Raw genomic sequence first — 16,988 nt, 5'->3', positions numbered from 1 at the left:
TGTTCGTCATGATGCAAACACCGCCACCTTTCGATTTTCCAGATTCCTTCCTTTCCAGAGGTACTTGCACATTTAGGTAGGCTAGTAGCTACCTACATGTGCAAGTAATAGGGTAATCACCGTTTTGTTCCGGTGTTGAAATGGAGTAAGCGATGTACACATGTTAATTTAGATTTTAGTCAAATTTTTAGTTCGTGTTTGTAGAAAGTTATCGCTGTGAGCAGGGTTCGAACCTGCGCGGGGAAACCCCATTGGATTTCGAGTCCAACGCCTTAACCTCTCGGCCATCACAGCTAACATCCAGGAAGTGACGTAACTATTATTTAAATAAAAGAACCTGACTGCTATATCAAAGCCTATTTTATTTTTTAAAGCAGGCATCCCAAGTCTCCCTGAAGTTCCGGGAGTCTCCTGCATATTGATAACGGCTCGCTGATGCCCACATATTACATAAAATCTCCCGGAAGTGAGCGAGCAAGAGCGCGCACGTGAGACGCTAACTTCAAATCGTGTAGCGCGCGCACACGAGAGGGAGAGAGAAGTGAGGTGGTGCGTGTGTGCCTGTTCATGAAGATCATCAAGATCATTCATGCAAGACAGACTGGTCTGTTTCCCTAAATCAACCAATTAGTTTTCAGTGTAGGTCTTTTATCTCTTTTCTCCCGAACTTAATTAGTCAGTTCAGTGTATCTTGGATCAGAGCGTCATGGCAGAGGCAGAGTGCGCCCCCCCCCCCAAAAAAAAATACATTTAAGATACACCACCAGCTTTTCATCTCCAATCACCTTGATTTAATAAACTTTCTTACATAGAACAGGCTTATTTATTTTTTCTCCATAATCCCTCGCTTTCCTTCCCTCCTGATCTGATGTCCTCCTCTTCTTCACTCCCTCAGGCTCTCATCTCCAGAGAGGCTTCATCCTCATTTTCTTTTTCCTTTATATAAATTCTCCTTTTTAAATCAATGCATAACATCAGTCTTAAACTCTTTCAAGTTGTAGTAATTTGACATTTACAAATATGCTTGCATTTAGCTTTGGCCACACATTACATTTGATAGGCCTATGCCGCTGCCTGCCACAGCATAGCTTGGATTGGATTGCCAAGCCTCAACCCTTAAAAAAATAACTACTTCTTTAAGCGTCAAAAATTATTTGCAGTTAATATGCAGTAAATGCAATATTTTGGACATAACATTATTTTTGTCCCATAACTGCGGTTAAACTAATTCAATTTAGGATTTTATATAAAGCAAATGGGGTTTTATGAGACACAATGAATGATTAGTCCTACACAATCCCACAGACGGCTCACAAATACATATCTATTGATCTGAGAAAGTAGCTTCCTATGACACACCAAGCACTGAGCTTAATGTTTGTCATGGAGCTGCAGCCGTGTTAGGTACATGTGATTATGTAGATTTGTGGTTATTGAATATTGTGTGTGTGTGTGTGTGTGTGTATGTGTGGCTCGGAAGGAATGTCAGGGCCAGGTTAAGAGATGCGTTATCACTCCAAGGTTGATGAGATCCCCAATCTGAGGTTGGGACAGGAAGAAATATGTTCTGTATCAGCACCTTATGTGGACATGTTTATTTTGTGTGTGTGTGTGCGTGTGTGTGTGTGTATGAGAGAGAGAGAGAGAGAGATGGGTAGCCTTGTGGAGATACAGAGATAAAACATTGCTTCACCTGGCCCTGACACTCCACACACATGCTCAGAGAGCATCTTGTATATCCATGGCTACATACGTTATGATTATACTGTACATACATACATTATATATTATACCGCAGTGTTGAGAATGAAGACTGAAGTAGATTAGTAATTGTTGCGGTTTTGCTTGTTCTCTTGGACATATCCAAGCCTATTGTTGTTGGTGTACAAATAAGTGAAGGTGTAGCTAACAATTCTGAATGGATGAAAAGCTGATAAGAAGATAAGATAAATTAACTGAAATGAAAAGATAAAAGTCTGGCCACATTGCAGTAACATATGACTGGGTTTATTGACATGAAAACATGGCTAAATGTGTTTATTTTGTTCATGGTTAGAACTATTCAACTGAATGTATCCTGTATCCTGCTGATACTTAAAAAATGTATGTCAACTAACACAGGTTGCTGGTAGTATGAATGTGTCACTTGTCAGATATATTAACATATGCACAAAACTGTACAAACAGACACACACACACACACACACACACACACACACACACTCATTTAGGGTCAGGTTCGGGCTTTGATGGTGAGTGTGTACTTTGGTGGCTGCAGAACAACTCCGTAGCGCCCCTGCAGGTCTGGCAGGGAGCCCCCATGAGGGGCCGTGAAGCGACAGCGCTGCAGCACACGGGACAGAAACAGGAAGAGCTCCATCCTGGCCAGCGATTCGCCAACACACACCCGAGGCCCCGCCCCAAAGGGCAGGAAAGACGGCGGATTCACCCTCTGGCCTGAGTTGTCAAGGAAACGCTCTATGTGGGAAATAAAAGGTGTGGAGTCTTAACATCATAAGTGTGTGGTTGAGGGAGCGTGTGTGAGAAACACACATGGGGATGTGTGTTTGTGTTGTATATGTACTGTATGTTTGTATGAGAGAGGAGAGAAAGAGTGTGTGTGTGTGTTTGTGTGTGTGTGTGTGTGTGTGTGTGTGAGTGTGTGTTTTCACCTGGCCTAAAGCTCTCTGGCTGGTCCCACTGCTGCGGGTCATGGTGGATGGCCCACATGTTCACCAGAACACGAGTTCCCTTGGCAACAGAGTGGCCTCCGATACTGAAAGAATGGAGAGACAAAAGTTGACCAGAGTGTGAAAATTGAGAATGTGACTTTGTGTGTTACCATACGTGTGTGTAGCTGCTTTCAGACATAGGTGTAAGTCCGCGTGTTCTGTGGATATCAAGCGGTGGGGCCGTACATCTGAACAACATATCCCAGACATTTGGAAGTCCGAACTTAGCCGGCTCTTACACTACTCCCCTCCTAGTATTTCGGATGGACATTATGTAAATGAGTTCATGTCTGAACATAGCGAAGAACATGCAGAGATTCTGTTAATGTGCGTCATGTCGTTCACATATGGTGCGGAGGACATGTCTGAAAACAGTTGATGTGTGTGTGAGTGTGTGTATGTGTCTGTGTGTTAGCTCATGTGAGTGTGTGTGTGTGTGTTACCTGGTGTCTTGCATGGCTACATGTAGTATGAGCAGTGGGCTGACAGGTGTGTGTGTTACCTGGTGTCCTGCATGGCTACATGTGGTATGAGCAGTGTGTGTGTGTGTGTGTGTGTTACCTGGTGTCTTGCATGGCTATATGTGGTATGAGCAATGTGTGTGTGTGTGTGTGTGTTCTCTGGTGTGTGTGGGTGTGTGTATGTGTTACCTGGTGTCTTGCATGGCTACATGTGGTATGAGCAGTGTGTGTGTGTGTGTGTGTGTGTGTGTGTGTGTGTGTGTGTGTGTGTGTGTGTGTTACCTGGTGTCCTGCATGGCTACATGTGGTATGAGCAGTGGGCTGACAGGTCGTATCCTCATCACCTCACACATCACACTGTCCAGCACGGGCATTTGCGTCCGGTCACTTAGCAACGGCGCTCGCTCTGCACCCACACACTCATCAAGCTCTGCCTGCACACGCTCCTGCACCTACACACACACACACACACAAACACACACACACACAAACAAACAGACAAAATATGTTAAATTGGGAGTACATGTCCATATGCTTTGTATATTTGAATATGTGTTTATATTCATTCACATTTATTCTTTGTGCTTATGTTTTAGCACTGGCCTATATGTGTATATTTGAGAGTGTGTGTACATACACTCCAATTTAAGTTATCATGTATACAGTGCATGTGTATTGGTTCTGGTCTGTGTTCTGTTTGTGTTTGTGACTGTGTGTGTGCATGTGTGTGTGTGTGTGTGTGTGTGTGTGTGTGTCTGAGGGAGAGAGGGAGTGTGTGTGTGTGTGTGTGTCTGAGGGAGAGAGGGAGTGTGTGTGTGTGTGTGTGTGTGTGTGTGTGTGAGAGAGAGAGAAAGAGAGAGAGAGAAAGAAAGAGAGAGTGTGTGTGTGTGTTTACCTCTGGATGGTGCAGTAGGAAAGCTACAGCCCACAGTATGGTGGTGGAGGTGGTCTCCACTCCGGCCCCAAAGACCTCAGCAGCGGTCATGAGCACATGGTCATCTGAGAGGCCATTTTCTCCATCAGAGCTCCGCCCCTCCAGCAGAGCGTCCAGCAGATCACGGGGATCACCAGGGGTCAGACTTTCCTAAAGGTCAGACACACACACACACACACAGCATTTCATTTCTGATCATTTTTGGGAATAACCTCACTTAGCCATCTGAAGTAGCTGATGACGCTTCTAAGTACTAGGGTTCACAAGTTCTTGTGTCATTAGTATGTTGTCTACAGCTAAAAATAAATGGCAAAATGTGTCAATAAAATCAGGCTTATGTGCTTGACAGCCCTGGACAACCCTGGCCCAATTTAACCCCTGTACACACACACACACACACACACACACACACACACACACACACACACACACACACACACACACACACACACACACACACACACACACAGTTTTAGCATATTCAGTCCCTTATAAAAGCAGATTACATATTAATCCCTCATCATGTTACCAATACACACAGTCACATGAAAGCAAATGCACTTGTGCACACATACACGCACACACACGTACACACACGCACACACACATACACTATAATGCTCTCCCGCCTGCACACACACACGCACGCACATTCCATCAGGCTGAGTGTGAGATTATGAATAGGGTAAGGGTCGAGGTCAGGGTCAGGGTCAGGGTCAATGTCATGGTGGTTGCCTGCAAGTGCACCTCCTCCCACTGACCTCTGACCTTTAGAATGCATGCATCACTATTGACAACATGTGTCTTCGAGGTTAAGAACATATTGGGATAGGTGTTTCAAAGAAAGAGAAATGGCATTGCAACATGCACTTTGTAACATTATTTATTTATTTTCTTATTTTAAATTAAAAAATATTTGCCAACATTTTTCTTCCAGGAAAAAAGAGGGTTAAGTTGTGGTGGAGAGAGGGGTTAAGCCCATAACTACAAACAGCTGGTACACAAAGAACCTTTCCTAGAAGGGGTCAGATCCATCAAATGAGGGTTGACAGCCAAAGAGAACATCTAGAGCCCTTACAGTTTTGAATTAAAGTACGCATCACAAAAAAGCCATTAAAATGTGTTATTTCAGATAAAGATTTCACCGGTGGGTAAACATGCACATTTGACATACCTTATGTTCCTCTAGTTTTGTCGTCAGTAGGCTGTCTCTTACTTTCACACACGCTTTCAGTTTCTCCAAATCTTTATTGGGGAAAATCTTTCATGGGAAGTGCCAGAAAAATAATCACAAACACACACACACACACACACACAAATACATGCATACACACATAGTAATGCAGTTAGACAAACTGTATGATATACTTGTGTAAACAGTCTGTGAACTGCTTTACAATAAGGCCTTCTTCATAAGAAGCTATTGATTAATTTAGAAATTAGTCAACAAGATACAACAGAGCTAGAGTAACCATAGTAACCCACTCGGAGCCAGGGGTAGATGTCCACCAGAGCGCCACGGGCGATAGTCTGGACGATGCCGTCGTTGTAGTCCATGACTTCACGGAGCTCAGGGTCGCCAGCACTGTAGTTGCCGCTGAACACCAGCCGACACACTACGTTAGTGACCGCTCTGAGGATGGCAGGTGCGGGGTCCACACACACACACCCACATACACCCTCACACACACCGTTCCCCACACACTCGCGCTGAGCACCCAGGGAGAGGAGCTCTGCAACCAGGCAGTCTGCTGCTTCTAACACTGGAACCAATAGACACAGACATGCACACATACATATACATGGACACACACACACACACGTTTTGGATGAGTTTGCTGGGCGATATAGTGGAAATTCAAGTGCTTGTGTTAGCCTTTCTGTGTGTGAGTGTATGTGTGTCTGCATTTTTAGGGTGATTTTTGTGTGTGTGTGTGTGTGTGTGTGTGTGTGTGTGTGTGTGAATACCTATGGTCTGCAGTTTACTTGATCCCTCTCCAAAGAGGCTGAAGGCACTATGCACCAGCTTGCGCTGGCCTCTCCACAATGGGCTGTAGTCGGCAAAGGCAATGTCCTTCCCCCCACGAGTCAGAAGCTCTGTAGTCACCTGAAACACAATCCCTCACTCAGTGTTTGTGGGTGATTATACAACAACAACAACAACAACACAGGCAACCAAAGCACTTTACGGTGAAGGAGGAACCTCATAAGTAAGTATTTATACTCTTTTGATCCCTTGAGGGAAATTTGGTCTCTGCATTTATCCCAATCCGTGAATAAGTGAAACACATACAGCACACAGTGTACACACAGTGAGGTGAAGCACACACTAATCCCGGCGCAGTGAGCTGCCTGCATGAACAGCGGCACTCGGGGAGCAGTGAGGGGTTAGGTGCCTTGCTCAAGGGCACTTCAACCATGCCTGGTCGGGGTTCAAACCGGCAACCCTCCGGTTACAGGTCCGAAGTGCTAACCAGTAGGCCATGGCTGCCCAGAACCAATCATTAACCACCAACTAAGTGTAGCATGTGTAGTTTTTTTGGTAAAAAGCTCAATTTTCTTTTTTTCTGACCATAGAACACGAAGGACACACAAGCAAAGTCCCAGTAGCATTTAGCATCTTTACCAGGGGTGCCAACAAATTTGAAAGGCACTGTACATTTGAATTGACAATTGGTAAAGACGATCACAGCTTATTGGAGGGGTTCAGATAGTTGTACCACACTTAAAGTATCTATCTATCTATCTATCTATCTGTCTATCTAAGGTAATTTTAATGTTATACAATTTGTTCAGCTATTTCATCATATTATCTTATTCAGTGCTTATGAAGATCTGATCATGCAGTTTTATTAAAAAATGTCTAAAAGGCTTCAAAAACTATCCGACACCACTCTAAAAATTGGGATATTGTGTTGATTGCTTACCAGTAGATAAAGTGTACACACACACACACACACACACTAGATGAGAATAATCTTTTCAAGTGTGTGTTTGTGTGTGTATGTCTATATGTGTGTAAGTGTATGTGCACAGACTGTGTCTTCCTCACCATGTAAGGTCGTCCTGCGAACTCGCGGCCCTTGCCGAGCAGGACCTCGCGCGCATGCGCGTAGTCGTTGACCACCAGGGCCAGGTGCGGGCCCAGGTAGAGTGCGTAGAGCTTCCCATAGGTGCACGCCAGCTGTGTGAAGAGCAGGTGGGGCGGCAGCTCCGAGCGCAGGCTCAGCAGACTGCCCAGCAGCGGCAGGCGTGGTAGGCACGGCAACCTGCCGGGGGAGCGACGCAATTCCAGGAGGCACTTAAGCAGAGCAGCGAGCACGATCAGACCACCCAGGAACAGTGTCAGGCCCATCTGTGTGCATGCGCTTTAATGGAGCTGGTGTGCATGTGGTGAGTTAATGATGTGTATGTGTGATGTGTGAATGGGCTAATGCTGCTCGCACTGCTGTGTCCCAGCACTGTGTTGCTATACTTATCAACACTGACTTGTAGTCCCGCTCATACTTATAGGACCAGCCCTCTATCTCTCTCTCTCTCTCTCTCTCTCTCTCTCTCGCTCTCTCTTGCTCTGTCAGAGTGGATGTGTGTCTGTGTCAGAGCCTTGGTTTGAGATAAAAGGGTCAGGGATGTTTCGAACATGCTGACTAGAAACACACACACACACACACACACAGACACACACAACACACACACACACACACACACACACACACACACACACACACACACACACAGTCACTTTGTTGTAGAGCAGAGCAGATAAGGAGAAGACTTAATGGGGAGGGAAAGTGTGTGTGAGGTGAGCAGGTAGAGACAGACCAGCAATTGATGTCACTGGGAGGGCAGGTGTGTGTGTGCGTGTGTGCGTACACTTTATCTATCGGTAAGCAATCAATATCCTAATCAGCCAATTGAAATATGACAGTTAATTGATGTAGTGTGCCAAAGAAATGGATTTCCATTGATTAAACTTTTTTACCAGATCCCGTTATTTAGAATTAATACCCACCAGCCAATCAGAAAAGAGTAAAGGATGGAGAGAAGTTGGTTGTGAGACTTGGCCAAACACTTTTTGGGGGTTGCCAGGCAAATAGTTTAAGAATCACTGCTCTAGGGCTTTGCCATTAGTCCTCATGACAGTTGATTATATGACAATGTCATGACACTGTTATTGGTAATGATCATGACAGCTCTCAGCATTTTAGATGCTATAACAACTTATTTTATGTAACTAAGCTGTCAGCATAATAGCCTACATTATGTTACGACAATTTCTTACACTGATACAATCAAAGGACTCTGACGGTTGTAAATACTTTTAAGAGCATATGCCCTCAAGGGCATATCAGTAATACATCTTGCCAAGCAATTTCAGTATTTATGCCTTTAAACAAAAAGGTCTGAACTGTCGTGTCATAGCAGACAGAAAGTTAACAAGCAGTAATAGTCTTCAAATTTACAGTATCAGCTTTTTAAAAGTCACTCAACTCACTATCATGAAGATCGTCAGGAATTTCAGCGTCTCTATCCCTTTGTGTTTGTGTGTGTGTGTGTGTGTGTGTTTTCAGCCTTGAGAAGTCCAATGCATTGCCTGCCAAGGTCAGTAGTATGTGTTTGTGTTTGTGTGAAGGAGAAAGAGCCTGCCAGTCGTACTGGATGACCTTGCAGTTGACCCTCACAGAGGACAAGTGATCGGGGCTGAGAGACAGCCTGTGGAGCCACCAACAGAACAGACCAACCCCAGGGGTCAGTCTCCAGGTCAGGACACAGTGTACCCAGCATGTGATGGAGCAGGGTAGAGTCCTCCAGCCATGGAACATGAAAGCCTTGTGCCCCCCCCCCCCCCCCCCCCCCCCCCCCCCATGCCATCAATATGGAGTTTGGAGTGACTTGTGGTATGTTTAGGAGAAAGACAATTGCTTGGTACCAGTTTCTCTGTTCCAAAACTGTGGCAGCTCTACCACAAACCCAGAGCTTAAGAAACCAATAACAGCTGCCATGATCTGAATTCTGAAGGATGTCTGGGCTGACCTTTGAAACAGCTTTGATCTGCCGAGTTATAGCAGTTTCTCTTCCTCTTAAGAGCCTGTGAGTTTAGTCTTTCTTCTTCATATATCACGTTGTTCTTCTAGTCTATGCATTATATCAGAGAAGTTGCTGAGTTAACTCATAACTTCACACAGCAGGGTGTGCTCATCCAGACATTCATCACAATGTCCTACTTTCCAGCTCTCTTCCACTGTATATGGCATATAACATAACATAACTTCAGCAGTTTTTCTGCTGCCATATCAGAGAGCACCTCATGTCTTATTATGCATATTTAATGCACTCTTATAAGTATATATACTCTTTTGATCCCGTGAGGGAAATTTGGTCTCTGCATTTATCCCAATCCGTGAATTAGTGAAACACACACTGCACACAGTGCACACACAGTGAGGTGAACCACACACTAATCCCGGCGCAGTGAGCTGCCTGCATCAGCGGCGCTCAGGGAGCAGTGAGGGGTTAGGTGCCTTGCTCATGGGCACTTCAGCCGTGCCTACTGGTCGGGGTTCGAACCGGCAACCCTCCGGTAACAAGTCCGAAGCACTCTCTCACTCCTAAGCACTCTCTCTCTCTCTCTCCTCTCTCTCTCTCTCTCTCTCTCTCTCTCTCTCTCTCTCTCTCTCTCTCTCTCTCTCTCTCTCTCTCTCTCTCTCTCTCTCACTCACACACACACACACACACACACACTTCTTTCTCACTCTTTCACTCATTTTCATCCTTGCCGGTCCTTCAGTCAATTGGATAAACCTCCATTTTGTAGTCTTAATACACACCACCACCAGATGTCACTGTTCACTCACACTTCATAGGCCTACAACTCACAACAGTCAAAACGACAGTTTGATGATAAAACAGATTTTGCTAAGATGTTTATTGTGGAGGCTACTTGTTGGTTGCTAGAAAGCTGGTTGACCATATGACAGGTCTGACTGTATACTGTTAGTACACAGCGTATTAGTATATAGATTTCGTGCCTTGTGAACAGAACGCTTGTCAAGTGACATTCTGCGCCTAAAGGGATTCTTGTTGGTGTTTTTTTTTTTTAAGTAATATGTGATTATATAGTCAGTAATAATAAGAAATACTATAAACATAACAAAATTATATAACCACTTATTAAATCTCAATATTGAAAATGAATGAAAATACCCTATACACCCTATATACTGTATTTGCACTTTTCCATTGTTCAAAATCCTACTGACAAAAAACAAATCTATGAAAACCATTGAATTATATAATTAAAAAGTTGTGATTCTGATCTTTTAAATAAAATTAGAGATTGGCCAGGATGCCAAAGGCCAGGATTCATAGTATCCTGGATCTATGAAATAACCGATCTTTAAAAATAAAGATCTGCCCACCTCTATAGGAATTTAACAGGGGTGTGTATATTTACCCTGTATTTTTAAGGAACATCCACTGATTAATGCTCATCCACTGATTAATGGAGGTTAAGCATGTGATAAGGGGGCAAAGGCCATCTGGGTTGGTTGGCTCCACAGAAATATATGATTTCCATAAGTCATGGTCCGTTCATGCCACCTGGGAATATTAGGGACTGCCTCCGTGATTGCTTTGTTTTTCCCACTGCAAGTGTTCATGTGCTCTGCCGTCGGAATGTGTGAAAAACATTGTTCACTAATCTTAAATAAACAACTGTATTTCATTAAACATGGTTTAAGATGATTGTGAAAGAGTGACAAAATCAGCAAATTCCCAAGTACATATTACAATTGTTGGACATGAAAGGCCACATGGACTACAAATGATACAAGGTGAGGACAAAAGTGACAACAAGCCCCCAATTAGGCAACTCCGGTAGCAAAATGTTCCCCCAGTTTCCCATCTCTTATTCCCACATGAAGTGACGTGAATGATGATGTTTTCACTGGGAAAATGATCTTACCATGCGCATGAACGCACCGTAGACCATGGACCATGACTCCCTCTCGATTTCCGGGGCACGAGCTGGAGGACCGAGCACTGAGGAGAGGGGCCGTATGCAAATAGAGCTTTGAGATGAACCCATCGGGTCACGCTCGCTCCCTCGATGACGTCACGAGCGCACCACGAAGGAGCGCATCTCCTGAGCGAAAAGAGCATCCACGCGGAATGCTTCATAACGGACAAAACGATGGACAAGAGCGGAGAGGTAAGTGGCAGTAGGCGTGAAACGATATTTCTGGAAAATGGTATGATGTTGACAATTTAATTGCACTGTTACCTAGAGCCAAAAAGTCTTGCCTGGTTCAGGTTCATTGGCAATGCGTGTGTGGGACTTTGTGGGTCGCTGGGTGCGTGGTGATAATTTATGCCAGACAGACACATCGAAAGAATAAACTGTAAACATAATTTCTGTGTGGAGAAGGCGCGATGGCGACACTCCCATGCATGTCACGAATTCGACTCGAATTTTACACAACGCGCAAGACTTTCTGTTTTGGTTCCGGCATACAAGGCATCAAAGAAACGGTCACGCACGTGCCATGGAAAAGGCGGCTTTGTCTGCATGCCTCTCATGCGTGATTAAAATGGTATATGAGCCTGTGTGAGCGGGCTCGCAAGGGTGAGATGGCCAGCTGATAGGAGCACTGAGGCAAAAGAGGACGTTTCATCTCTTCTTGTTTCCGCCCGCCGCATGCGCATACACACACACACACACACACGACCATACATAGGAATACACATGTTTTACTTGTTGTACTGAAGAACACATCCAGCTTGACTGTCATTAAGGAGTGTGAGTGTGTATGTGGTGTCTGCCCTGACTATGTTTAATTAATGCCCCTCACTCACATATAACCTGACTCTGTCACATACAGCCAGGCAAACATCATGTATTAAAGTAGCACATCAACTGGAGCATGACAGTCATGCCATATCCTCTGTCCAGACAGACAGACCAAAAGAAAGACAATTAGACAGACAGACAGACACAGATAGACACATACCCATCAAGGGTGGGAGCAAGCATGCTAATTAAAATACACATACACAGACATGGTAGTGAATCACATTTCTGCTTGTTTATTGCAGGACTGAAGATATTGTGGTGACCTCTCCAGTGTGTGTTTGAGCGTGTGTTGGTAACTATGTCTGCATGACTGATCGTTGTGTGTGTGTGTGTGTGTGAGAGAGAGAGAGATGGCTGAACAGGCACTCTCTTGTCCATGGTGTCCCCTGGACTTTGAGAGTGTGCGTTCCCTGTGTGCGCACCTGCAGAGTGTGCATCCCCAGGAATGGATGTGTGCCCTCTCCCTGCTCACCCGGGCCCTGAGGCCAGGTGTTACAGACAGCTGTGCCCAGATTGAGCTCCCCTTCCTGGGCTTCTGCAGGCCAATGCTCCCTTACCAGTCCGGGGCCCTGGAGCCTCCCGTCATTGCTCAGCCACGTCTCTCTCCGGGAGACATCTCTCCTCTCCTCTCCCTCCCTCATCTGTCCATCTTTGCTTCCTCTCCTCGCTTCTCCTCTCGCTCTCATCTCTCTCTCCACCCCTCCTCTCGTCTCCTCTCCCTCCGTTCATCCTCCACTCTCGGGCCTTTGTCTTCCCTCTCTCTCCCCTCGTCCTCCTCCTCCCGCTGTCAGACAGTGGCAGTCTGGAGCTCCATGGGGAGAGAGGGGGCCTCGGGTCGTATGAAAGCCCAGCGGGGGCAGCCTGGCTGGGGCCTGGCCTGGCTGGAGGCCCTGATGATGGGAGAGCTGGAGAGAAAGAGTGCAGAGGTGCGTGTTGCAAAGAAAGAGAAGGAGAAGTTGCGGCGAGCGAAGGAAGAGCTGGAGGAGAGGAATTCACAGCTCAAGCGACAGCTCTCCATCGCTGCGGAGATGATGACCGATCTTCGACGAGAAGTGATTGAGAAACAGAGGGAGCTGACCTCGAAGGAACGGTCAGTGCAGTGCCCAGCTATATTTGTTTGTGTGTGTAAACATGTATGTTTGTGAAGTAGGATTACTAATATGAGGTGTTTGTATTATTTCCTGAGCATCACAGTTGGTAATGTGTATGTGTGTGTGTGTGTTACATTACATTTAGCAGACACCAAAGTGACTTACATATGTTAGCTATATTACAAGGGATCACATTGTCCCCGGAGCAACTTGGGGTTAAGTGCCTTGCTCAAGGGCACAACGATAAAGACCAGGAATTGAACCGACAACTTTCAGGCTACTGCACACTAGCCCAGCTCCTTAACCACTACACTACCACCGCCCGTGTGTGTGTGACAGAAGATGATTGGGGTTTATGATGCTTCTAATATCAGTGTGATTTCCTACTGTTTTATAGTATTACGTCATGTATTTTGTGGGTTTATGGGATTTGGAGTTTGTTTAAAGCATTTATCACTGCACTGGTGTAGTTTAAAAGAGGTCAAACGTGTTTTTTGACCTTTTTTGTTTACTATAATTATCTAGAAATGTTTACCAGACAGGTCATGTGGTGCTATTGACTGTCTAAAGTGATTATCTGTCTTGTTCACTAATAAGGTTTCCAAGGCACAGTCTGTAATAGATTTTAAGATGCTGATTGTACAGTAGTTCCAGGGTAACTGCCCTGCCAGGTTTATGGGCAGGATTCGTAAATCCTGGTTTCTACTACTAATCTACTAATCTACTACATGTAATTTAGCATCTTAAGCTTTGTATATACCTGACGTCTCACAGGACTAAAGGATTCTTGCATACAGCACAGGCTGCATTGTGACTGCTGTTGCTCTAGGCAACACTTCCTTATTTGGCAGCATGGAGGGTGCTATTCAGAGGTCACAGGCAGCCCACATGGTGCCTGATGAGAAATGGAGTCTGACAGGATCGCTGAGAGTCTCTGGGTAGTCATACTCCCTTTGTCTCTATCTCTCCCTCCCTCTCATTCTTCCTCTTCTCTTTCACTTCCTATGTCTCTCTTTCCCTTTCTCTTTCTCTTTCTCATGCTCTCTATGTCTAATGCAAATTACAGTATGTTGTGTTGATACAACACACATTTTCTTAAATCCAGATGGTCAAGGTAGGAGGAATACATCCAAGACAAAAAAGGACTATTAAAATGAGGCATTACACAAAAAATGAGGCCAATTCTACGTCTAACACCACATACCCCCCCCCCCCCCCCCCCACACACACACAATTATTTCTCATAGTGCAATTTAATCTAATTTGTCTTCAAGTGTGTGAAGTGACCAACATCTGGTTAATTTGTGTCACATGCTGAAAGGTACTGTGTGTGTGTGTGTGTGAGTGTGTGTGTGTTTATGTTGTGTGTATATTTTATGTTGCAGACAGGTGTGTGAGCTGAGTGTGTTCCTGAGAGACACGGCACTGAAGGAGGCCGACGCCAAGCTGCGCCTGCAGGAGTTTATCGAGGAGCTGCTGGAGAGGGCCGAGACCGCCGAGACCCTCCTGCTGGACCAACACACACAAGCGCAATCACGTTACGCTCGCGCACGCTCACGCTCACACTCCCAGTCTCACTACACTCCTGTCCTCACCCACCAAACGTACTTGCGCTATGCACACACCCCACACTGCAGGAGCTCTGGGGCCGGGATGAATGGGAGCTACCAGGTAAGTCCATGTTTTATTGGGCCCTAATTGTAGGCCCTCACTCATCCACATGGATACACACACACTATCTCTCTCTCTCTCTCTCTCTCTCTCTCTCTCTCTCTCTCTCTCTCTCTCTCTCTCTCTCTCAAATTCAAATTCAAATTCAAAAGGAGCTTTATTAGCATGACCATAATGTTGTACAGCCAAAGCATTTGGGTCAAATGCATGAAATGGGGAGGGAAAGAGGGAGTAACACACAAATAAAACAGAATAATGATAATTGTAGAATTATGAACTATGAACTATGGAAATGGGGAAGAGTGTGTGTGTGTGTGTGTCTGCATGTTCGTGTGGGCATGTGTCCATGTGGCTGTGTGTGTGTGTGTGTGTGTGTGTGTGTGTGTGTGTGTGTGTGTGTGTGTGTGTGTCTGTATCTGTGTCTGTGTCTGTGTTTCTTTGTGTATGTAATGTATGTTCATATTTAGGTAACGCAAATTTCACCTCTCTCTCTCTCTCTCTCACTCACACACACACACACACACACACACACACAGTAAAAAGGGCATAGATCCTATTATCATTGTTTACATAGCTGCTCTTACAGTATGTTGAGTTGGAGAGGGGCTCTTACTGAAGTCTTGCCAAAAAATAATCAACCAGCAGTCGCATGGCACAACACTAATCCACATAATGTTAACACTACTTCATGAGGCTAACCATGAGAGAGCTCAGCCATCAGGGGAACAGTCTTAACGTGTCTGTCTGAATAGCTGCTGTCTGTGTAGTCAACATTGTGCCTGTGTGAATCTCTCTCTCCACACGTGTATGTGTGCAGAAGGATGTTGTCCACTCTTTGTTGTATTCTACTGGCTTTTTACATCTGTCAGTGAGCTGATGGTGCTGCATGATTTGGTCTCTGATGTGTAGACGTGTGAGAGGTGGGGGTCATATCGCAAACATAGATTTTTCCATTTTGTTAAACACATTACAGCCAGTAGGGAGGCTATGCCAGACGCGTAACTGAAGCACTCTGTTTGCAAAGCATTTGCTGCAACAATTTGCTTCCACTATAATCAATGGAACTGGCTACACCAGATGTGATGGCAGCACATACGCTCAAACAAATTAGACCACTCTTCTAAAACTATTATTACACTCCGCCAACCAAGCTCTTCACTTGCATACCATATAGCCCAAGCCTTAAAAAGCTTTTCTTTCTTTCTTTCTTTCTTTCTTTCTTTTTCTTTCTTTCTTTCTTTCTTTTTTTCTTTTGTTTTTTCTTTCTTTCTTAATCTCTCTCTCTCTCTCTGCTTCTTATAGAGGAGTCAGAGTGTCTCTGTTGTGTCGGGACACACGTATCAGCAACATGTGTCTCCTGATAAGAGGTAAACCCTGTGTGTGTGTGTGTGTGTGTGTGTGTGTGTGTGTGTGTATGTGTGTGTGTGTGTGTGTGTGTGTGTGTGTGTGTGTGTGAGAGAGAGAGTGAGAGAGAGAGAGAATGTTCATGTGTAGCAGTGTAACAATGTAACAGTATAGTGTGCCTATATAGAGTGTACTAACAGGTCTAGTTTATATGTACCTGAGGTGGCCGCGGGGGGTGAAGCGGACCCTATCACTGGGCTCATGTATGTGCGAGCGAGGGTGTGTGTGTGGGAGGAGATGGTGTCTGTGCGAGAGAGGGTGTGTGTGTGGGAGGAGATGGTGTCTGTGCGAGAGAGGGTGTGTGTGTGGGAGGAGATGGTGTCTGTGCGAGAGAGGGTGTGTGTGTGGGAGGAGATGGTGTCTGTGCGAGCGAGGGTGTGTGTGTGGGAGGAGATGGTGTCTGTGCGAGAGAGGGTGTGTGTGTGGGAGGAGATGGTGTCTGTGCGAGAGAGGGTGTGTGTGTGTGAGCTCCGACGAGGGAGACGACTCATGGTCAGCTGACACCTCAGAGCTGAGTTTGTGGCCACACACACCGAGCAGAGGTAATTCACACACACACACACACACACACAGACACACACACACACACACACAGATATTGAATATATATATGTCTTTCAGGCATCATTGATATTACGTAGTGAGACTCCGTCCCATTTCTCTGGTCTGTCCTTCGGCTCCTCTAGTCTTCGCTCACGTTTTCTTTTCTCTTCCCTTTGTCTCCGGGCTCCTCTGATTTCCTCCAGATGTCTCTCAGGCTGTCTGTCCCTTCTGCAGTAAGCCGAGCCGCTCTCTGGAGTGTGTGTGTATAGCGCTGAGGTGTGTGTTTGCGTACCTGGACGT

The 16,988-nt window shown here is 45.4% G+C and overlaps 2 protein-coding genes and 1 non-coding gene across 3 annotated transcripts in view; 1 reads left to right on the top strand and 2 right to left on the bottom strand.

Annotated features, from left to right (window-relative positions):
- Positions 1 to 212: 212 nt before the first annotated feature.
- Positions 213 to 294, bottom strand: trnas-cga. Its single transcript has one exon. It is a non-coding gene; the product is annotated as a tRNA-Ser (tRNA).
- A 1,697-nt stretch (positions 295 to 1,991) lies between these two features.
- On the bottom strand, positions 1,992 to 7,621 carry LOC121690350 (steroid 17-alpha-hydroxylase/17,20 lyase). The gene is made up of 8 exons (XM_042070858.1): positions 7,180 to 7,621; positions 6,096 to 6,234; positions 5,613 to 5,890; positions 5,302 to 5,388; positions 4,089 to 4,277; positions 3,476 to 3,645; positions 2,673 to 2,776; positions 1,992 to 2,478 (listed from the first exon to the last, which is right to left on the bottom strand). Exons 1-8 carry the CDS (start codon positions 7,480 to 7,482, stop codon positions 2,234 to 2,236), a joined length of 1,515 nt encoding a protein of 504 aa, XP_041926792.1. The 5' UTR covers positions 7,483 to 7,621; the 3' UTR covers positions 1,992 to 2,233.
- A 5,099-nt stretch (positions 7,622 to 12,720) lies between these two features.
- Positions 12,721 to 16,988, top strand: part of LOC121690189 (F-box only protein 41-like) — a 13,642-nt gene continuing 9,374 nt past the window's right edge. The window contains exons 1-6 of the mRNA XM_042070612.1: positions 12,721 to 13,069; positions 14,456 to 14,741; positions 16,044 to 16,108; positions 16,308 to 16,442; positions 16,575 to 16,687; positions 16,892 to 16,988. The exon at positions 16,892 to 16,988 is cut by the window's right edge and continues 109 nt beyond it. Of these exons, the coding sequence (XP_041926546.1) occupies positions 12,792 to 13,069; positions 14,456 to 14,741; positions 16,044 to 16,108; positions 16,308 to 16,442; positions 16,575 to 16,687; positions 16,892 to 16,988 (974 nt within the window). The 5' untranslated portion in view covers positions 12,721 to 12,791. The remainder of the gene's footprint in view (positions 13,070 to 14,455; positions 14,742 to 16,043; positions 16,109 to 16,307; positions 16,443 to 16,574; positions 16,688 to 16,891) is intronic.

This window comes from Alosa sapidissima, chromosome 18 (assembly GCF_018492685.1).
Source record: "Alosa sapidissima isolate fAloSap1 chromosome 18, fAloSap1.pri, whole genome shotgun sequence".
Classification (NCBI taxonomy): domain Eukaryota; kingdom Metazoa; phylum Chordata; class Actinopteri; order Clupeiformes; family Clupeidae; genus Alosa; species Alosa sapidissima.
Note: the sequence above shows the minus strand (reverse complement) of the source record. Positions and strands in the feature narration are given on the sequence as shown.

What these genes read in the sequence shown, in the direction of transcription:
- LOC121690350 (XM_042070858.1), bottom strand. Translation starts at nt 7,482, where the DNA reads ATGGGCCTGACACTGTTCCTGGGTGGTCTGATCGTGCTCGCTGCTCTG. An exon ending in TCCTACTGCACCATCCAGAG is followed by an intron (nt 3,646 to 4,088) that starts GTAAACACACAC and finishes GTGTGTGTGTAG; the next exon opens with GTGCAGGAGCGTGTGCAGGC. An exon ending in GCCAGAGAGCTTTAGGCCAG is followed by an intron (nt 2,479 to 2,672) that starts GTGAAAACACAC and finishes TTTCCCACATAG; the next exon opens with AGCGTTTCCTTGACAACTCA.